Source organism: Triturus cristatus, chromosome 4_1 (assembly GCF_964204655.1).
Source record: "Triturus cristatus chromosome 4_1, aTriCri1.1, whole genome shotgun sequence".
Classification (NCBI taxonomy): Eukaryota; Metazoa; Chordata; class Amphibia; order Caudata; family Salamandridae; genus Triturus; species Triturus cristatus.
The window spans coordinates 171,398,484-171,422,203 of NC_140585.1; the positions used below are offsets into that span (position 1 = coordinate 171,398,484).

The window sequence follows — 23,720 nt, forward strand, 5'->3', positions numbered from 1 at the left end:
CTCTTTTTGAGTCTCCCTGCATGCTCAGCGGTACATACAGTATATAAGGTCCATAATCTCTGTACTCCTTGGATTGTGTCATACAGTGGCTTGAGGGTACCGCATTGACACAGTCTCCCTCATGTGAGGTTAATAAATTATTATTTTGATATTCTAGCTTCCGTGCCAATCTCTTCTTTGTTGGTTTAAGGACCAGGTGCATCAGTGAACCCCTAAAAAGTTTTTATTTTCTACAATATGACACTATATCCTCCCTGGCACTGTCACACTTTGTATCTAGCCCTACGCATCAGGCAGGATATGTGTTGGACCAGATACTATCGAATGAGTCTCTGGAAGTGGACACTCCTAAACCACAAATCTGGTCCTATCACGTTTTGATCAAATGTCATTGGACAAAAGCAGGGAACTCTCTTCCGAAGTCAGTGATAGCTCCTCATGGTTAAAGAGCCTATTATGTAATCCAGTCAGAGGATTTTCTTAAAACATTGGAGGCAAGCACCTCGTCCTTGTTAGGTGACGTGAATCTTGACACTCGTATCCTGGACAATTGGATTGGAGACTCAGCTAAGGAGCTACTGTCAGAAATCAAGCGAGTTCCAAGTAGAGTCAAGCCTACATGGCTTTGGTATACTGACACCCTCAAAGAAGGTAAGAAACAGTGCAAGGCTCTATAAAGACAATGGAGGAAATCTTATAGTCTCATTCCTTCTTATAGTCTCATTCCTAAAGCTCAGTATAAGGCTGCTTTGAAAAAGTACTTTAGAGAGGTTCGATTTGCGAAGAAAGCCTATTTGAGAGAGAATTGGGCTAGCTGGGAACAGATGACAAGAATTTTTTTAAATTGTGCAAAGTTTTATGTTACCAGAAGCAAGTTCCAGATGTCCAGATCCATCAGGAGAATAGTGTGAGCAGTTGACACAATTTTTCCATGATAAGATTGAGAACATCCAGGACAGCATCCTCTCTAGCAGGCTGCTGGAGGGTGTCCGCTTATGTAAGTTATCCCCTGAATTTTATTGGGACTCTCTCCAAATTTGGTCCTATTTCTCTGTAAGATTCTCTGATAGCTATTCAAAGCCTCAAACTGGGCTATCCAGTGGACCCTTGCCTTGCTAATGTACTGGCACTGGGCACAAGAGTGATTAACCCTTTAGCCAATATACTTGTGATGAATCGCTGTCATCAGCATTGGTACCCCAGGCCTTGAAGCAGGCTAAGATCCAGCCTCTGCCAAACAAATCTCAAGCAGACCTAGCCAAATTATCTAATTACAGACCCATATCCTTGCTCCCAGCTCTGTCAAAAGTTTTGGAGAGACATATCAGCTCTCCCAATACCTGGAAACCAACAATTTATTACATCCTAGTCAGTCTGTCGTCTGTCCATGTTTCAGTACCTAGACGATGCAAGTGGAGATGGCGGATTACATCAGGAGTATTTTAAACACTGGGGGGAGGCATTGCTGATAATGTTCGATCTCTCAGCGGCCTTCAATATAGTTCCCCATGACGTTCTACTGGCCTGTCTCAAAGATAGTGGAATTGGGGGGTCTAGCCTTAGACTGGCTGACATTGTTCCTTGAAGGATGTAGGCAAGAGGTCTGGATCCCTCCTTTCTCATCCGAACCACATGGATTGCAAGTTGGAGTATCTCAGGGCATGGCTTTGAGCCCTACCTTGTTTAACATCTACCTTACTCCTCTAGCTCGAATTGTGGAGCCCTTGGGAGCAAAAATAATTTCATATGTTTATGACACGCAGCTACTGTTTTCATAGGACTGCAAGACATGGTTCCCTGGTGAAAATATCAGAACCTGCTTGGCAGCTATCTTCCAGTGGCTTGCTTCTCATCAGCTCAAATGTAATGCATAAAAAACAGAGCAGTTATTTTTTGGAACTACGGCCCTGGAATCATGACAATCTTTTTGGCCAGTTGAAATCCCCTTTCCAGGGCGCCAAGCAAACTCGGTGAAGAATACAAGTATTGAAATCGATGATGGCCTTTCATTCTTACAGCAGGTGAACACACTAGTAGGGTCCTGCTTCGGATTACTCCCTATCTTCGGATTATTTCGTATTTTAAGAACATTTTTCATTTTTTGTCCTTCTTAGCCAGGAAACAGGTGATACAGTCGCTGGTGTCATCTAGGCTGGACTATGGCAATGCCTTGTATCTGGGCCTGCCTGACTACCTTATTAGCAAATTATAGGCGGTCCAAAATGCAGCAGCACATACTCTCCTGGGTTTGCTTTTGAGAGCACCTGTGTCTTCATATCTAAAGGCACTGCAGTGGCAATCTATAAAAAAGAGAATCTTATTTAAGACTCTCGTTCTGGTCCATAAAGCCCTTCATCAGATGGGCACTGAATATCTTAGGGCACACATTCGTTTGTATGCCCCTCCAGATGCCTTAGTTCAGCCAAAGCCTTCTTAGCCAAAACTCCTAAGATTAAACGCACTAGGACTGGTGGCAGATCCTTCTCCTTCTTAGGTCCGTCAGCTTGGAACAAACTTCCCTCTGTGATTCAAATATTACAGATATGTCTCATTACAGGAAAAGATTGAAGACATAGTTGTTTAACCAAGTTTAAACTGATTTGGCGTTCTATGTGTGGGCAGCGGTGCAGAACGCCAGGACACTTTGTGAAGTACCAGAGCACTTCATGCCCATTTATTCACTTAATGTATAATGAAACTTCTTGATGGTTTTGCTCTTCATAAGAGCTATAGAAAAAGACCTAAATACTACACTCCATGCTCCTCTAAACATATGTTTAAAGAAGAAAAATCTGTATAGCATTGCATGGTAACTGGAAATAACTCCCACCCCATTTCTTATCAAGAAATCCTGAGGGCTACAAGAGAACTTTGGGATAGAAATATTTTCAAAGATAACTCTCACCAAATCTAATCAAATGTCTTATTGACACAACCAAAAACCACCTGAAATAGTTCTGTGAAGTAGTTCTGCAAATAATCATCCACCCTGACTCACAGCTGACTTCTGCTAAGTCTGAAGAATTGGTCAAATTCTTTCTTCAGAAAGTTAACTCCATTGAGCTATCATTGCCACTTCTTTCTGACTCACAGAAGGAAATGATCTTCACTTGTAAATCTAAGTTTGATTGGTTTCATTTTGATAAAACGTTCAGATGTTGTTTGGTTAAAAAATAATTGCAAAAGGGAAACACTTTAACTGTGTGTCTGACCAGGTTTTAACAAACATTGTAAAAGGACTGAGTTATCAGCTTCTGCCACACTGGTTCAAAATAGTGAACCTCCGAGATATTCAAGCAGTGTTCCCAGACAGCTTGGCGGGATCTCTAAATAGGGTGGATGGTTCTCCATGACCATGGACAGAGAGGTGAGCTGTCCCCAAGTATCTACAGAGGACCCTTAAATCTGCTAACATAAAACAAACGTGGTGCCCAAGAGTGCACCTTTCTATCTGTATCTTCTGTGGGATATTTGTCACATCATCCCTCAGCAAGACCTCATGGCACTTGTCCAATTCATAGAATTCTCCATTCAATCTAGCCTCCTGCTTACAGCCTTATGCTCCCCTCTCTCCCCCAATCTCTCTCATTTGTATTATATTTTAGGTGACTCTTTTGAGTATCTCCACTGTCATATTTGGGCAATCCTCCATAGCCTCACTCAGATGTCAGTGCCCCCTATGTTGGGCGAGCATTGTACTTTATGCTATTGGTTTAAGTGGCCCCATAAACCCGCAGAAAACCTCTTACTTACACTAACACAGGAGCTCACCATCCAAACACATGCTTTTGCTGGACCAGTGTTTTATATGCAGACGTTGGCCAAATTGAGCCTCACATGTGGTACAACACACTATGGATCTCGAAAAGTGAATGGATCAAGCATTGGTCCAAGTAGAGTTTAATACAGGGTTATTGTACGTTATGATTCTAATCTTAGTCACAGCCTCAGTATCTAGCTAATACTCATAGGCGGCCTCTTGTGAAGAAGAAGCAGGCAAAGCTCACCTTGAAGACTTTATCCCAAAGCGATGACACCTCAGCGACATATTGGAAGGACACAACGTATATGATGAAGGAGAGCCCAGAGGACACACCGCTCGCAATGTTTGATATCATTCCATTCCGCACCTGTAACAATAACAGTTTTATTGTTACAATATGACCAGAAAGATGCAAAGATGCTGACATTTGTAGAAGAAGAAATGAACCCTCTCTTCCTGACTCAGATATTCATGGTACAGCTTCCTCTCACTCTCTGTACATTGCCCCACAGAACAAGAGAAATCTGCCACTGCCAAGGCCACATCACATCACTCCATGGCAATCCCTGATGATTATTTAAATGTCACTTAACCATGTGACACAGCCCTTGCACAAATCTCCTTCACTCATGTTGACTTTATGTCCAACGTCTCCAAAACTACTTTTATTTGTACTAACCTGACCACCCTCCTGCCCACTTCTCTTAACCTGTGCCCGTCTCTAGATTCATGCAGGATGCCCATCTTTTCCATATCATCCTTAAATGACCTCTTCACCATACTCCAGGAAGCTAACCCTAGTTGTGACCACTGGCTCTACCAAACATCAGACCCAATGTCTTCTCCACTAGCCAAGAAGCCAACAAGCACACCTCACCCATCCCCTTAACCAATAACCAGTGCGTACCCAGAATGCTTCAAAGCAGTTATAGAATTCCCTAACTAAAAGGCCATGGCAGACTCAGCTGCCCTCTCTAACTCAACCAGTCTCCCATTTCCTCTTCTCCACAGCTCTGAGATGGCTAGCATTCATCCATTTCTCCTTTTAACATTCTGACTGCAAAAGTTCAACCTCCAACAGTCAAGATTCTAAAAACTACTCATGACAGAGACTGCTCTCATCCAAGGCATCCTTACCTTTAGATTTCTCAGCCACCTTTTCCTAGATCTCTTGGTAGACATCTGCTAACCCCCCCTATCTGCCCTGGGCAACAGTGCATAGTACCCAGCTGATACATCTCATTCCTCTATCACCCTGCAATCTCTATCATGTGCCGCTCATTCAAATTCCCACCAGTACCTGCCCACAGGAGACTTATGGCTCAGTCCTTAGTCCCTGTTCATTTTGTATACATCTCCCATAGCAGACATCCCTTATTTGTGTTCTCTTGCAAACTATTTGTTGATTACAACCACACACTTCCTTGCTCTCCTTTAGGTTACAACCACAACTCAAAGGCTAGAATTGCAAATGTTCTCATAGCCTTCCATGCATTTCTGGCACTGGAAGATACTCTGTAGTCTTGTTTCCAATCATTTAAGTAAACTACTTTCTCTTGTCAGCCATACTCTACCCTTCCCTTTATCATTGCACCCTTCAGGCTTACAAATATACTCCTGATTAGTCAGAAACCATTCAGCTAAACATGTGCGTGTTAATTGTGTCCTCTTTTATGGCCCACACTTACATTCATGCCCATCTTCTCAATATCTACAGGATCATAACTCACATCCCCCTCCATCTAACTAAGACCTGACCAACCACCTGCTCTGAGTCCATTAAACTATTGTAATACAGCCTCGCCATAAAACTCCGACGTCCTCATTCACCACAAACAGCCGTGTCCTCATTTCACACTCTTCTGCTATCTTCCTCGAACTGTTGTATCTTCTGCTATGCTCACAAAGAAGACGGTATCTCTGCATGGAACACCACCCTCTTAAGAGGTTATGCATTCCTCATTAAAAAGATTCACAACATGTCATCACCCCCAATCTTGTTCCAAACATCTCGACATTCGCACTGAACTTTCCTACTGCGCACACCAATACATTCTAACTACTCTCGCACTTGGATGCTTCCCTCTAGAGTTGGAATGCTAGACTGCTAGACATGAGAGCATTAACCTATCTATAAAAAGACTCTTCCTCTTGGATCAATACATTCCTCAATGAAAGCTCGCTATGACCTTCGCCAATATCAAACTGCAACCACTTGCATGAGCCCCCTTTGTCTACTCATATCAGGATCTGAAGCTTACTAACTTGTTCAAATCCACCACGTAAGCTCCTTGTTCTATGTGTTCCATCTACTTCTCACTTCCTATCTACCACCTATTGCTATTATTGTAGGGCGTATTTTCTCAAAATGTGTTCAATGATCGTTAAAATTGAAGACACAAAGAGACTGGAGGCTGAATATGCATTCGGCTAGAGAACCGTGAGAAGATGTAGGATAACCTGGAAATGGATTTCTTGAATCTAGGGAAATTCTTCAAAAGAGAATGCACCACTTCAAGAAAGTTGCTGCTTATCTTGTATACGAAGAGCTGATCCACCCAGTAGTATATGGCTATTCTCCAGAGACATGCTATGCATTCATTAAACTTGGAAGTAATGCTCAGCTGCCATAGGACATATCCTTCCATGAATGAGAGGACAATCAGCATGAACACTCATTGCAACCTCATAGGTAACCCACTCAGGGACTAGCTAAGGATTGTATTGGCATGGAGACTAAACTCCCTCTTACTCAATCAGCTATTACCTAAACATGAGAGTTGACTCAATCTGCCTATCTCACTTACGGGTGGCTTAGTTAGATAGAGGCTGATAAAATTTGAAATGCTGCATTGACAGAAATTATAGGTCCACAGTATTGTAGAGAAGCAAGTGATACTTATTGGATCAAACTTTCGTCTTTTGGATGGACTTGCTGTTGGGTATGTCATGGAATGATGCAGTAACGGTTGTGAGAGTCATCTGTTCTACAATGGATGACACAATATTCATTAGATGAAATGGGGATGCTACTGGTTACTCAAGCTCCTGGGTCAGCTGGCGTCTGGCCGTGCTGCTCTGAATCTGTAAGACTATGGATTTTGAAGGTGTTGCTCACTTTCCACCTCCCCTTCCCAATATCCAAAGTCTCAAACACTGCCTAAAACCCCTGTAGAAAGGTTAGCTTAGTATATGGCACACAATTATTCAAGTGATGCACCTTGCACTAACCTGGACAACCCTTATGGTGATTTTAGTGGTCTTTGATAACCTTAGAAAGCTCTCACAGTGGCAGCTGTGGAGAGCAGGCTTATCTTGAAGGAGTGTAATGCAGGTTGTTTTACCAACTTTAATCAATAGTGTCAGTTCAATGAAGAAGAACCACAAAATGTGAATATAAAAATAAGTCTATTTATTAAGCAAGACACCCATTATCACATTGGTATATCTCCTACCCAGAGATATCAACACACTAAAGAAAAATACTTTCAAATAATCACGTAAGTTGCACAGATATGCACTGGTCTCACGGGGGGACCAAACCATTTATAAAGAAAGTGGAATACAAACTGCAAAGGAGAACGGGACTTGGACCAGAAGACTCAGAGGAGCTGGGGACACAAGGAACCACCCAGGAACCCACAGAGGCTGTGTGCAGAGTGGAAACACAGCTGCGTGCCCAATGGAAGTCAATAGAGAAGTTGCGGTTGCAGTTTTAAGGAAACAGGACCCTTCCCGGAGGACCCTGAAGAAACCCTTCCGAACCCCAGGAACCAGGCTACCTGCACCAGGGAAGCCAGCTGCATAGGGGTGTTGTGATGTTGGAATGTGCCATAGACGACAATGGTAGTTTTGAAGAAGATGTCTCTGGAGAATATTGTGAAGGAGTCCGGTGGAATACAAGAGTGGATTGTGAAAGTGAAGAGGTTGCAAGCAGAGTGGACAGAGTTTATGCCACTCCGAGGTAACTAGGAGACACAAAAGCACAATGCCAACCAATATCGAGAGGTTCGGAAGAGATGACGGTGACCTTGTCGGTGCAGCTGTGAGGACCATTCAACGCAGAAGAAGACCAGGAGCTGTGCACGATCTGTCCACATCAGATGTTGGTGTCTTGTTGGTTGGTGTCTGGCAGGAGCACCAACAAGCCTTGGTAGCCACAACTGGTGTTGAGAGCGACATGGAGCAACCGTTGAGACCAGCAAGGTCCAAGGGACTCACCAAGTGCAGGAGAGTCAGAGCAGCCCCCGAGCAAGCAGGGGAGCACCCTGAAGCAACAGAAGACCCTCGAGAGGACCCACAGGCTGGAGGCACAGGAATCGAAAGAGGACCTCAAGCAGCTCACCAAAGTCGGAGACCCACTATGCAGGAGATGCAGGGAGGACTCTGTTCTTCAGGAAGTGAGGTGCTGGAGGCTGTAGCTTCAGGAAGCCCAAAGATCTGTGGAGTGAAGAGCCAACAAGCCTTGGCAAAGGGAACTCGATACAGTGCACAGGGGTTCGGTTCCGGCAGCCCCGACAAGGGATACTGTCTTCCACATTGCAGGGAAGACAGGTCAGTCCTCTAGGGAGCCACAGAACCACCACCTGTGTTGCTGAGCCTCAGGATGTCTGTGAGATGTCAGGAGTGGCAGACTGGTGAGCTTTGTTATGGTACCTGCGGATGCAGGGGAGTGACTTCTTCACTCCAAGGGAGATTTCTTTGGGTGTCCTTGATGCCCACTGCTCTTTTGGAGAACCTGGATGAAGAACAGAGACAGACAACGCAGAAGACTTCAAGAACAGCAAGACCCAGAACAGCAGGGTCTTCCTAGGTGTAGTCTTGGTTCCAGTCAAAGTCCAACGAAGTCCAAGAGTCCAGATGATTGAAGAGTGACATAGTTTCATAGTGGAGTCAAGTCAAGTCAGGGACATTTGTATGGTGCACAAATCACTCCCAAGAGTCTCATGGCGCTTGCAGACGGCTGTGAAAAAACGGACAAGGGCTTAGTTTCCAAAAAGCCAGGTCTTCAACTTTTTGCGGAAGCAGCTGTGTTCAGAAATGCTGCGCAGATGTGAGGGCATTTTGTTCCAGGATGCCGGTGCCAGAAAGTAGAAAGATCGACCCCCTTGCCTAACAGTTTGAATTCTGAGGGGAGTAAGCAATGCCTCATTGCTGGATCTAAGCACTCTGGGCGGCTGATACCAGCGTAGCTTTTGCGACCAATACTTCGGACCGCTTCCATACATATGCTTATGAGTTAAGCATAGGATTTTAAAAAGGATTCGCTTTTTCACTGGAAGCCAATGGAGAGTTTTTAAACAAGAGGCGGAAGATGATCTTTGCGGGAGATCAAGGACTAACCGGCCGTGGTATTCTGCAAGACCTGAAGCCTATTTAAGAGGTTTTAATTTATTGAAAACAATAGGGCGTTACCGTAGTCCATTCTGTTTATAATCAGTCCCTGTATTAGTGGTTTCCGCGCCTCAGTAGGGATCCAATTAAAAACCTTCTGCAGACTGCGCATGATGCCAAAACAAGTGCCAATGACATGGTTTATTTGGCCCTTCATGGATAATCGGTTATCCATGTAAAAACCAAGATTACGGACCATATCCTTGGGAGTGGGACAAGGGCCTAACTTAGATGGCCACCAATCATGTGTCCAATGCTCTTTGGCAAATGCCCTAGTTATATGGCAGATAAGTTTAAGTTGTATCGCCCGAACCGGAATCTTAGGTCAGAAAATAGAGGTTTACTGGTGGTTCCTCATTTTAAGAAAAGTCGAACCGGAGGCAAAACAGTCGCCTTTCTGGCCTCTAAACACTGGAACTCCCTGCCAGAGGTTCTTCGGAAATGCTCTAGCTTGATGCGTTTCAGAAAACTCCTGAAGACGGAATTATTTAAGATCTGAGCTTTGTAAAGCTATGTCAGCCTGTTCTGTTTTCTATGCTAGCGCGGAGAAACCCCTACGGGGGTGATTCCTGCGCTTTATAAATTTCATACGTACATACATACATACATAGCCTTGCCAAAGAACATGATCTCTGACTTACCACCATTTAGTTGGAGATGGTTAGACCTCATCCACTTGTCGACATGAGTCATGCAGTTCTTGAAACACTGCTTGGTTTCAGTGGGGTCTGGGCCTAAGGTGATCAGAATCTGAGTGTCATCTGCATAGGATATGACATCAAAACCATATGTTCTGATCACCTTAGCCAATGGGGTCATATACAGAGTGAAGAGCATAGGGCTCAAGATGGAGCCCTGCGGGACTCCCATCTTGACCGATCTCTCACGTGAAATGGTATTTCCCATCTGAACAGTTGTTACACGTTCAGATAGGTAGCTATTAAACCATTTGAGGGCATTCCCTCTGACACCTATCTCCCAAAGCCGCTATTCTAATATGTTATGGGAGATGGTGTCAAAGGCGGCAGACAAATCAAGCAGGACGAGGATGACTGACTGGTGTTTGTCTAAAGCCAGTCTGATGTTATCGTTAACCTCGACCAGCGCTGTCTCCGTGCTATGTGCCGTTCTAAAACCAGACTGTGAGAGGTCTAAGAGTCCGTGGTTTTCAAGATGGTCTACAAGCTGTTGGTTTACAAGGGACTCCAACATCTTCCCGAAATAGGGAAGCAAAGAGATAGGACGGTAATTTAAGAGAAGTTTTGGGTCAGCTGTCGGTTTCTGTAGGATCGGCCTTACTCTGGCTGCTTTCCAGATTGTATGAAAGTCTGCTTCGGAAAATGACTTATTAAATAAGTCGATCAGTCTTTCCAATAGTACTGGAGCGATGATGGAGAAAAATTTGGGAGGGACGGGATCTGTAGGAGAGCCCGACTTTATCTTCTGCATGACAGAGGTAACAGACTTACAGTCACATTTTACAAATTCATTTAGGATATGAGGAGGGTCGGGTAGAGGGCAAGGCAGATCTTCAAGTGAAGTACTATTATGTAAAGATATAAGAGACTGGTGGATGAGTGTAATTTTTTCCTCATAAAACTTAGATAGTGAGTCAGTCCAATTTTGAGAGACAGTCACTGAAGGCTGATTACTAGGAATTGTGAATTCTTTTAAAATTTGGTAAAGTTCCTTAGAAGAATTTTATGCCTTATTTATCCGATCTATAAGGAAAGTTTTTTTTGCCAATTTTATTTCATTCATGTAACCATGATGCAGTTTCTTGTATTTTTCACGATCAGCTAGATTTTTGCTTTTACGCGATTGTCTTTCAGCGGTTCTACATGAGAATTTTATTATTTTTAGTTGGTCAGTAAACCAGGGAGCGGTTCTAGTCTTAACCCCTTCGATGCGTGTGACGGAGCGGTTCCGTCATGCGCGTCGGTCGCGCTGTGCGCATGACGGAACCGCTCCATCACGGCCCGCCCGCGCAACGAACCTTCAGCACGGCGCGGTAATCCGTGCCGCGCTGAAGGGGTTAATCTTGACATTACTGAAAGGGGCAATTTTATCTAATGCAGTCAAAACAGCTTTGTCAAGATGCTGTGCCGCTTGATTTACGCTGGCTTCTAGATCTATCTGATCTAGGCAAAAATGCTTTAGTAAAAGGGGCAGGGTGACTGCGACATGATCTGTGCAATATGAATTCGCTTTCCAAGTTCGTTTTGGCTGCAGTAATAGGGATAGCGAATTTCAGTAGGTAGTGATCTGTCCATAATAACGGCGTAGGGGATTCCACCGTCATTCCAGACGAATTAGTGAAAGAAGATCCAGAGTGTGGCCTGCGCTATGTGTGGGGCCTGCAACCAACTGAACAAGACCAAGGGTGTTCATGTTAGAGATCAATTTATCGGTATCATGGTCGGATAGCATTTCAGCATGGTAATTAAAATCTCTGATTAGGAGAAATTTGCCTGAGGCTAGAGCATGCGGTGCAATAGTTTCTAATAATTTATCTGTAAAGTCCCCTTTTGTTCCTGGGAGTCGGTAAATTAAAGCCCCTGTCCAGGAACCGTTGGAGAGGCCGTTGATCTTAAAAATACACATTTCTTTATGACTATGTATAAAACTTTCTAAGACAGTAATACTTAAATCATGTTCAGAGGCAATTAGTAGGCCGCCCCCTCTAGTCTCTTTCCTATCTATTCGAGTGACTTTATATTGCGAAGGAAAGGCAGTATGTACATCAGGGGACAAAAGGGGGTGGTGATGGACGGAGCATCAGAACCAATCAAACACTCACACCCAGTCAACAGATCTGGGTTTGATCCATCACCGTTCTTTAGCCCACTCTGCCACCCCAGCTCAGACATGGCCATATGCAAATCAGTCTGACCCTGTGCCTCATGGGAACAGTCCAGCCCGAACTGCCAAGCCATGCCTTCCCTGGACCGGAAACAAGCTTCCTAGGACCGGTTTCTGGCATTTCAGGCCCAGATCTCTGTACTGGGGTGAATGTATGACATTGTTCTGCATTCTGTCCATCAATTGTTTTTTTGCATTTGTCACCCCGAGTGGGAAGGGTATGCTCAGACGTGAGTCCCTTGCTCTCCATGCCACTGGAATCAAGCTATCCTGGCTGACGAGGGCTGAAAGCCCGAAACCGGTCCTAGGATGCTTGTTTCCAGTCCAGGGAGGACCTGGCTTGGCAGTTCGGTTTGGACTGTTCCCATGGGGCACAGGGTCAAGACTGATTTGCATATGGCTGGGTTCAAACTGGAATGGCATGGTGAGCAAAAAAACTATGGATTTAGGCCCAGATCTCTGTACTGGGGTGAATGTATGACATTGTTCTGCATTCTGTCCATCAATTGTGTTTTTTTGCATTTGTACATCAGGGGAAGCATGCTCATGTAGCCAGGTCTCCGTAACAAAACAAATGTCAGGGTCTGTTAGATCTAAAAGGCTCCATATCTCTATTGAATGTTTAGAGATGGAGCGTGCATTAAAACAGATTGCGCTGAGTTGTCTGGGAGCACTGAGCTGATTTGGACATAAAGATGTAGTAGGGGACTAGTGGGATAGGCTGAGCGCCTGATTTCCGGAATCCTAAATATTTCTGTTTCAAGTTCATCAGTAAGTTCTATCAGAGGGGTCTTAAATCTTTCATTTCTTTGCATGAATATTTAATATATCCCATATTACCTCTAGAACGGAAGATGTCCCGAGAAATATAAATGAATCAAAAGCAGGGGAAAACGATGCTAGGGTCCTGGCGTCTGGCGACGGTCAGGCGCGGACGGGCGCAGACAGGCTTGCCCCACTACGACTCTGAGGATCCACCCACAAGGGAGTCCTTATGTACCCTTGAGCAGGGGTTGGGATGACTCAGGTGTCCCTCCCAGAGGAAGGGCTGGACAGAGGGGAGGATACTCCCATGTCTTTTGTCCAGTGTTGTGCCAGAGCGGGACCAAGAGTTCCTAAACTGGTTCAAACTGGAGTATGGAAGGAGGGCACCAATTGTGCACTTCAAAGCAGTCTGGTGATGCTGGCAAGTGCCCCCACCCCAGCCCAACACACTAAGGGGCCCATTAGGATGGTGAGGGGACTTCAGTCCGCCCGCCACCCTAGCGGTGCTGGGACCGGCCGCCAGTGGTGCGGCGGTCCCGCACTGGCAATTAGGATGCCACCGCCACGGTGGCGGTGGCATCCCGCATATATCGGATTGTGGCGGGCGGTGCTGTAAGCAGCACCCACTACAATGCAATATATGCATGTTGTGCATTGGCATGCACAACGTGACAGGCACCGCGCGGTGCCTGCCACCATGTGCATGCCAATGTTGGGGGGTACCATGGGTACCCCCCGTGTGCACCCCCCACCCATAGTACCCCCCACCCCCCTGAACACCCTGGGGGCCCGCAACGGGCCCCCAAAGACAAAATCGCCTGCCTTTCCATGGCGGTTCACCACCATGATGATAATATGGATGGCGGTGCCTGCAAGGCACCGCCACCATATTCCTGGGCTTTTCCGCCCAGTAGGCAATCGGGCGGATTGCCTACCAGCGGAAAACCGGCGGACGGTCTTCCTGTCCGCCGGGGTCCCCCTCGCCATCGTAATGTGGCGGGGGAAAAGTCATGTGGGCGGTAGATTTTGGCGGGCGGATTGCCACCGCCATACGGGCGGTAGCGATCCACCCGCTATCATAAGCTGGGTACAAGTTGCAGGTCCAGTCCTTCTGACTCAGACAGGAAGGGAGCAGAGTAGCAAACCAGATGGGCAGCAGTCCAGCATTGTGGCAGTCCTTCCAGCAGCACAGCAGTACTTCTTCCTGGCAGTCTTTCACAAGTCCAGAAGTGCACTGAAGAGTTGGGGGGGGGGGGTTGGAGGGCCAATATTTATACCTGGTGCCAAATGTTAAGTAGGAGAAACCTCCAGCGACTTCCACCTCCCAGGTATGCTTGGAATTTCCTGCCTCCCTGCACTGGCCCCAGCTTGTCTGGGGGGGGGGGGGGGTGACAATAGACTAGTGTCAACCCCCTTTGTGAGAGTGCTCAGGCAGCGCCTTCGTGATATGTGAATGTGGTATGTGATAGCTCTTTCCTCTCTTTAACTCAGAGTGGCCTATCCTGCCAAAACCTAGCTTTGTCTCACTGTCTGAGAGCAATACAGAAAGACCACCTGCCAGCTACACCGAGTCATGTGACGGAGGATACAGGCAGCAGACACCAAATGGTTGGGATAGGAAAACGCCAACTTTCTATTTTGGAATTTTCAAAATTGTGATAAGAAATCCGACTTTATCATGAAACAGGAATTTTAATTACAATTCTTTAGATACCAAATTCTACCTGTCTATATGGGAAGTTATCACTTATTAAATGTAATAAGACAACCAATATTATCCTTTGGTTGAGGGAGACCTTGCAGTAGTGAAAATTAATTGAGAGATTTTTCACTATCAGGACATGTAAAACTTAAATGTGCATGCCATACCTTTCAAATAGTTTGCACCCTGCCCTCTGTGCTTTGTAGGGCCTGCCCTAGGATTGACATGTATTCAAAAGGAAGGTTTGGGCCTGGCAAAAGGTTATTTTGCCAGGTTGAAATTGTGGTTTAAAACTGCACACACAGACTGCATTGTCAGGCCTGAAACATGTTTAAAGGGCTAGTTAAGTGGGTGGCTCTATCAGTGCTACAAGCCCACCATTTAATTTACAGCCCTGGGTCCATGTAGTACCACTTCGCTAGGGGCTTATAAGCAAATGAAATATGTCAATTGGGTATAAGCCAATGTTACCATGTTTAGAGGATAGAGCACCAGCACTTTAGCACTGGTTAGCAGTGGTAAAGCGCAGAGAGGCCAACAAAAACGAATTCAGCAAAAATGGAGCATTGAGGGTAAAACCTTTGTGGTTGACCCTGCAGAAAAGGCCAAGTCCAACAACTGAGAATTTCAAAGCCCGAGTTACAGTAGGACCCATGCAGGAGAGGCACTCATAATCAGTAACAAGGCTGCGTGTGTTGAGAGCAGATGAACGCGAGGATGCTGCACCGCATTTTCGTTTGCCCTTGGTACGAGTACATGAGATATTGCAAAACCCAGGAAGAAGGTCTGCTTAAGACATGTTGTTCACCTTTCTTGGTGATCAATACATGATGCAACTGCTAAAGCAGTGGATGTTTTAGGACAGGTCGGAAAAAAACCGCAATGAAACATCATACTAAGCAAGGAACACGGGGATGTATCTTTATATCCTTTGGGGGTACAAGAATACCAGTTATTCAATACAACAGACCGTTGCATTAAAGTTTAATGTTAGGCAGACAGTGGGTAGAAGAGGGCACCAGAAGGGAATGGGAGTTACCCAGTAAGAGCGTCTGAAGGGGCACGAAGATTGAACAGTGAGGGATATTCCAGATCTGAGAGATAAAATTATCGCCGCTTTAGCGGCCGAAAACTGCGGCTAAAGCTGCGATAATGGGCTTGATAATATGCTCTATGGAATTCCAATTGAAGCCCATGTTAGATGTGAAGGACGTCTAACATGGGCTTCAAATGGAATTCCATAGAGCATATTATCAAGCCCATTATCGCCGTTTTAGCGGCCGTTTTCTGCCACTAAAGCGGCGATTATTTTATTGCCTGTCTTGATAATATGCCCCTATGACTTGCTGACTCACCTCTCCCCTTCTCCAAGGAGATGGTCTCCTCCATATGACCAGAGTCCCCCATCTACCTTGTGTAAATCATGCCCACTGTGAGAAGGAGGATGTGATGAATGGTGGAGTATTTTTGTAACTACATTGTGAAGGCTTTGCACAGAGGGATGCAGACCATCTGCAGTCAAATAATATGAAGGGTAGAGGAGAAACACATTAAAGAAGGGAGGACTGGAGAGGGGATTTGGTAGGGAGGGACAAGGAGGTGATAGAGAGGAGGGGGCACTGATGGACAATGGGGAAAGAGAGTGAGAGAGAAAGGACGAGAGGGGGAGAACAGGGCCAATGCAAGCGAATAAAGCACACAAAATACAAAAAACATCATTACAAGTTGGTTGAGAGATAGTTGGAGAGTAAAACAAGACAGGTGACAGAGAGAGAGAGAGAGAAAGGCGGAGCTAGAGAGGCAGGAAGAGAGGGTAGGGATGGGAATATAGAAATGGAAATAGGAATCTTTTTTAGTGATCACTCAAAGCACCAACTATTCGTGACCTCCCGCTGGCCTTTCTAGAAATGTCACCCTGCCTTGTGAGACTGACTTGTGTTAATTCGACAGTTCCTTCATTACCAGTCATCTCGGAGCAACCAAGCACTTTGCCTCATGAGACGCTCATGTTAAGCCAAGAGGCCACTGGGCAATGAGGCATTTACACATTTAAAATGGGCAGTTGTTCCTCTGGTCATTGAGTTTCATGAAGTGTGGTTTGGAAGCTGTCGTTTCTGTGATTGGGTTAAGTGTCACTATGCAACCACCACTCATTGCAACTCTGGCAATGGGAATGTGACTGACCGCTGTGCACTGGGGTTGATATGGGTTATGTGGGAGGTGGCATTTCCCTGTCAGCTGTTGCATAATGTCGTTCAGTGTGGTACCACAATATCCGATTTCAAATATTCACATTGTTTACTGGAAGCATGTGGTGCAAAACTGATGGTGTGTGGGCGCGTTTAAAATGTTATGCTTTCCTTAAGTGAATGTGTGCATTATCTCTATATAGGTTTGTTGTTTGCCTGGCATTCCTTTCTTTAGCTGTTTGAAAGCATTAATGAATGTTCTATATCTATAATTTATTTCCACTGAATGGAGTTGTGAAGTTTTATCTTGCTGAGTTGATGGGTGCACAGGGATTTGTTTTGTATTTTGGAGTTTTCCACTGATTGAACCGTAATGTTTACCAGGGTCGGACTGGACATGCGGGCAGCCAGGCAGTGCCCGACGGGCGGGTATGACAGGTCATGTCTTGGCTGTTTTTGGCTGTTTGTCTGTCTGTTTTAGGGTTTGCTTGGCGGGTGTTATCTGTTGATTTCTTTGATATTAGAAAAAACATTGTCTGCAGCAAGCTCAAATCCCTTCCGTCTTGTACACCTAGCAAAGCACTTGAAAACACAGCATGTCCCTACAGGTTCAAAGCTGCCCCAATTTGCAAACATGGGCCAGTTTTTTTAGCTAGCTAATTCACTAAAGGGAGGCAATTTGATTTTGGTGCCCAGGCCCAATTTTCTGTCCCAGTCTGACCCTGATGTTTGCACACTATAACAATCTGCAGTGTGGATGTGTGTATAGCTAGGTGTGTAGATTGACTCCTGCACTTCTAAGAGAACCTAAAAAAGATAAACAGAGTATATCTTATATAGTCAAGTCTACGACCTACGATCCATGTAAATTAGAGAAAGAAATGATTCCTCACCAGGGAAATTTTGGGGTTACTATTTGCTGCGATCAGGAACGATCCGGAAATGATGTACTGTCGGACAAAGAAAATAGAAATTAAAAAAAATAGTTAGAAATTCAATTCAAACGAACACAACTTTAACTTTGTAGAAAATAAATACAGCATATTATTAGCAAAGAGTCTTCTAAATTTGGACAAGATGGCGAAGATGCTGAAGAAGCTACTGGGCTTTCATATCTGAATATGAATGACAGGAGACTCCTCAAGACCTGGCTCTTCGAACAGTAGCAGCATCCCCCCCCAGCGCCTTGAGACCCTCACGGGTATTTAGTGTGCTTTACAAATGCTATGATTGATTGAATGACACTGAATGCTGGATGCGACCTTAAGTCCATGAAATTACACTAATAGGGAGGAAACAGCAAAAACAGGGCAGGAAAATGTTTCTTTTAAATCTCCAAGCAGGAAAAAGGAAAAGTCGTATGTCACAGCAAGTTGAGTGTTCACTTCTTAGGGCCTATGTTGGATCACTTTACTGTTAGTGCTTAATTTGTAAAAGAAAGCATGCTGGTGCCAAAGCTCTGCTCAGATGCCCGTGGCCAGGGCAACTAAACGTCGGCGCGTCTAGAGGTGGGTGAGCTACTGAAACCTCGAGCCAGGGTCGAGCCTGAAGCCAGGTTCTGGCTCAGCTCGAAGTTCTGTTGGAACCTCGAGCCCATAACGAGCCGAGCTTTCAAGTGGCTTCTGCCTCCCCCTTTCTACCCAGGATTTGGCATTAGGGGCGGAGTCTACTCGGCCTTGGTTCACCACCCTGTGAATCTATAAAACATGTATGGGACCTTGTGTAAAATAAGTAGTGTTCACTAAAGTGCTCGAATACCTTTGGGTTGAGTTTGCTTTTTTAAAATAATTGTAGAGAAATGCACAACTATAAAAACAAAGCCTGAACTTAAAAAGGAAAGACAAGTAGATACCAATTTATTGAATGATTTGTACACAGTGAAAACAGAAAACCTGGATATATTGCGGCTTCTTGCTTAAATTGTGTGATCTTAGGCAAATATTTTTTTTCACCAAAACACCTTTTTCAGGGGTAAATTCACCGACAGAAAAACTATCGGAGTACGTGGACCAATATATTCAACCGTTGGTACAAAATTTACCAGCATACATAAAAGATACAAAGGACATCTTGGGTAAATTTGAGGGCTTCACATGGTCGGATACCCTAATTTTTGTCACCTTAGATGTGACGAGTTTGTATACCTGTATCAAAAAAGAGTTTGGTATTATAGCATTACAATCCTTTCTGGGACAGAGAACTGCGGACCATTTTCATCATAATGAGATGTTATTGGAAATGACAGACATTATTTTATCTAAGAACTATTTCCTCCATGACTCCAACTGGTACCATCAAATCCAGGGCACTGCAATGGGCTCCAGGTTTGCTCCTGCTTACGCCGGGCTCTTTATGGGCTGATTTGAGCGGGGGCATGCCTGGGGCAAACATGCATCATCATGGATGCACCATGTAATATTCTGGGGCAGATATATTGATGACGTCATCATACTCTGGGATGGACTGGTAGAGGACTTGATGTCATACTATGACTATCTCAATGACAATCCTTTTAATGTCAAATTTACCATTAATCATAGCTCTGAGGAAATTGACTTTTTGGATATAACTTTCTTTATCCAAAACAACCATATCCATAGCCGGACACATAGAAAGACCACAGCCTGCAACAGTACACTACACTACCGAAGTTCACATCCACAACATGTGATCAATAATATCCCCTATGGGAAAATGATCCGCATGCGCCGGAATTGCAGCATGGATGAGGATTTCATATCCAACATAAGGGAGACAGAAAGACTGTTTTTGGAAAGAGGATACCCTAAACATATCCTCAGTGAAGCACAAAACAAAGCAAAGAAGATCAATAGAACTACTACGTTAGCCAATAAGAACAAGAAAGTGCCTAATAAGAGTTACATCTCATTTAACACTCAATTCAATGAACAGAGTAGTAGGGTGTATAACACACTCAGAAAGCACTGGCATTTACTTACTGAGGTACCGAGTCTTAATGAATATTTGGATAAAAGGCCTATGGTGACATACAGAAGAGGAAAAAATCTTCGAGATATGCTCTGTCCAAGCTATGTTACTACAACCAAGAAACAAACCTGGCTCACTACAAAAACAGTAGGTTTCTTTACATGTAACAAATGTAACGTTTGTGACTTAGGGATGAATAAAACTAAGAATTTTAGCTTCAACACTAGACGCAAACACACAATTGAACACCTTATCAATTGTAATTCAACTTACATAGTTTACATAATATGCTGCCCCTGTAATAAAATATACGTGGGCAGTACAAAAAGACCCCTAAAAATCAGAATCCAAGAACATGTTCGAGCTGTTCGGAATGGGGACATGAGGTACCCATTGACTTTTCACATGCAGGAAAAACATTCTAGTGGAGACAATCTTCGGTTTATGGGTATAGATCATGTCCCAGTACACCCCAGGGGTGGAAATAGAGAACTCACACTCAGGAAGAAGGAAGCAGAATGGATATGTAGATTACGGAGTGTTGAGATGGGACATAATAGTGACAATGAGATGCATTATTTCCTATAAAACTCTGCCCCAACTTTGGCACGCCCGACACTAGTCACTGGTAACATAACATGTATATTAAAGCATGCAAATCTGTTGTTTTTAGCTCTTACTGTCATTTCAATCTTTCCCCAACTCTTACACTATCTTCTTTCTATATACGAATTCAAGTATTGAACTTATATGGAGTACCTTCCATTATACTGTTAATTCACTAAAGGGAACATCGCAATGTAGGTTTTGTGAACACTTGATTTCGTTTATCCGAAATGTTGAAGCACGAGATAATATAGGTTCTGAGACTAGGATTATTATGTTGCCCCTAGAGTGGTGTATAATCACTTTTGCCTATATGTTCATTGATATGAACCCACTCCAAGATGGCCGCCAAACAGAGTAATTCACCTGTATACGCTTCCTGAATACCACACTGATGTTACTTCTGATCAATATATATTATAAGATTCGCATCTCGAACTTAATAAATAAACATTAGTTATTATTACAAGCAATCTATATGGACATTATAGAGAGACCGTCATATCCCGTGCTAGATCGGGAATTAGACCGAGGTCCACCCTCTTTTTTTGTTCCTTTTTCTTATTCAGCCCCAATACACTTTTAAACCTCTTATTTGCAGTTCGTGCACTGCGCTTGCAATTTTACAGGTGCCACGTAGAGGCTCGGTTTTTTCATAACACACCAATTGGTGGCTCCCCACTCTCTAATAGGGACTGTATATATTCCAAGATGGCCACGCCATTTATGCCGATAATCACATGACCCGCAAGGGCTCTCGAATGCGAAATTTCTTCTTACGTAATACCTTGATGAAAGGAAATTACCTTTCAGTTAACTAATCACGAACGCTATTAGCACTACTAAACAAATCTAAATATTAGACTTAATAAAGTGGATTTTGTTAGACATATATCGCCTATGAACCTTGTTGGTCTTTCATCACTCTATATATGTGATCAGGACACACCATTCAAAGATGGCCACGACTGTTACGCCAGAAACCATGTGATCTACAAGGGGCGTCGCCCCGTAACCCTACACAGGTGTTTGAACTTGCCGGGCCATTTTAAATATATAAAGCAAGTGCTTTTCTGCAAAATGGGATTCCTGATTGAGGGACCGTTTCTGTTGCCGTGGATTGTCTTGCAGCTCGCCTTTCGTAACCAGCAGATTACGGTAAGCGCATGCTGGTTCTACCATTCTGTAAGCGATAGGTTACTACCGCAGGCTTCGTTAAGGAATCAGCGAGATTAGTGACTTTGAGACAGTATTTTCTTCTTGATCTGATTAGAGGAACTCTGCTTAAATTAGGATGATAGATTGGGTCTGAACATGGCTCAAAGATGGGCTCATGACGTGAGAATGGCACATAGGCACTAGTCATTCTAGCACGCAGTGGATCTTAATATAGGTCCTGAATGCTTCTCACCTTATATTCTATATCAGGTCCTTCTAAGATGTAGAAGGTACGCTAAATGGAAGAATATAGAGATCAAACACTGGGGAATATTTTGTGGAGTGGATCTTGTCTTTGAATCTCACGCATCAATTTTATGTTAGTATATACAATAGGGTTAGGCTCCAAAACAATTTACAGTTCATGCCTTACTCTGTTTGCCTCTCCTCTTTTAGATCGGTTCATGTGCCCTCTCCATATTTGTGAGTGGATCACTTTTCTTCTATCAAATTCAGCTGAAAAATAATTCCTGAACATTACTTTATAAAGAACATGGTTTTGAACATTCCATATTCATATATAGGTACGTGTTTTATGGACCGAACATGGGTTCTTACCGTATATTTTGAATTTAAATGTCCTGTTAAATAGATACTATTTGGTTATATGTGGACAGCTTTTACTGTGGATTTTGTGCCCACTTACAATACTTATAAGATATACATTAACATTATACGTATTCTGTCTTATTGAAAGGCTATTCATCTCATATTACAGACTAAACTATATGGATCAAAAGAAGTTGGACAGAAGATTTTCAGCCTCTATCGCATAAACTCAAATTGATAAATTTAGAAGTGACTTATCCGCTAATTTTTGGTAGGTACATTATATACTCATTATAGTGTATGGTCCGGCTTTGACCCTTAGGGTCTGTACACAAAAACCTAACAATAAGGATTATCTCCCTTTTATAAAATATAACTTAGCTCGAACAAACCTAGTGAATGGCAGTATAATTCTCCCTACTCCTTTCTGTCTGCCCCCACCTGCTCTCCCTTTTTTTTTTTCTCCCTTTTTTTCCCTCTTCTCTTTTCTTCCCCTTCTTTTTTCTGTGTTTCTGGATGCATATGCAAGATGACTTCAAACAGGAATCTCTCATATATATATATTTTAATAAATACAAACATGTCTAGCTGTGTTTTCAATGTGGGGTCTATTGAGAAATTATGGACATGAGATATAATACGATAACTCTCGATATGTTGGTATTGGATTTCAAATGATTGTTTTCAACTTAATAGAATTTATGTAAAATTGTCTGTCAGCATGTAGGCTCAGTGTGTTAGACCAATATCTAGTATAGGATATTTTTTTAATCATATGATTTGTTTGTAATTGTATTGTATCTATGTATTTTTTTGAACAGCCCTGAAGAAGTCCTGTGTTAGGACGAAACGCGTCGGCTGTATCGCATTGCATTGTCCAATGAATTTGGAATAAAGAAACTGAAATCAAGGATTACTTTGTCCTCTGAAATTGATTTTGATATAGATATATTGACACTGTTTATAAATTTGTGGTGCATCTTAGCTTCTGTTTGATTCATCTGATTATGTTCCCTAGGGAACTAGCATTGTTACAATGGGTGCTACTCAGAATGCACACATCCCCTTGATTTATGTATAATAGCATATCATTGTGGGAAAGATACTAAAGGGTGATATTAATTTCAGGTGCTGGCAAAATAGAAGGTTCCATTGTTAGTTCTATTTATATTACCTTTTTCTGCACTTTTTTTTTTTAACTTTGAAGCGATTGTACAATAATTTACATGATGTTTCTGTAATTTACATAGCAAACATTTTCAGGGCTACCCTCGTGCTTGAGTTCTAAGAGCTGAGCCAGACTCTTGGCTTGGCTCTGGCTCAGCTCTCCCTGTCAATCTGTTGGCTCGCGCACCTCGCGCACGCTGAATGCCAAGACTGGTGATCTTGAATCCACTTAATGCTTCCTTAATCCATAAAACACTCTCTGACCCTTTATCTAACTCGTGCAGGTGCCAGCATTCTCCTTTTGTGACTGTTTTTCCGTCTTTCTCTTCCTCTGTCTTTCAGATTTCTGTCTTTTACCCTCTCTTGCTACCAGAAGGTATGTGATTTGGGAAAGTAAGTGCCGATCAGCAGCGGCTTCTCCAGTAAGGAGGAGGAGCGTCAGCCCACTGCTCCGTGAGCAGTCTGAAAAGGAAAAATAAATTATAATAACAAATGTTATCATTTTAGTTTTCCGTTCCTGCTTAGGTGCGGGGAGGACCAGAGCAGGGGGCCAGGG

At 43.6% G+C, this 23,720-nt stretch overlaps 1 protein-coding gene across 1 annotated transcript in view; it reads right to left on the minus strand.

Annotated features, from left to right (window-relative positions):
• The window catches only part of LOC146853826 (uncharacterized), a 75,484-nt gene that overhangs the window by 25,607 nt on the left and 26,157 nt on the right, over positions 1–23,720 (minus strand). The window contains exons 3-4 of the mRNA XM_085650929.1: positions 17,569–17,625; positions 4,008–4,130 (exon numbers count right to left, since the gene is read on the minus strand). Coding sequence (XP_085507055.1) covers positions 4,008–4,130; positions 17,569–17,625 — 180 coding nt within the window. The remainder of the gene's footprint in view (positions 1–4,007; positions 4,131–17,568; positions 17,626–23,720) is intronic.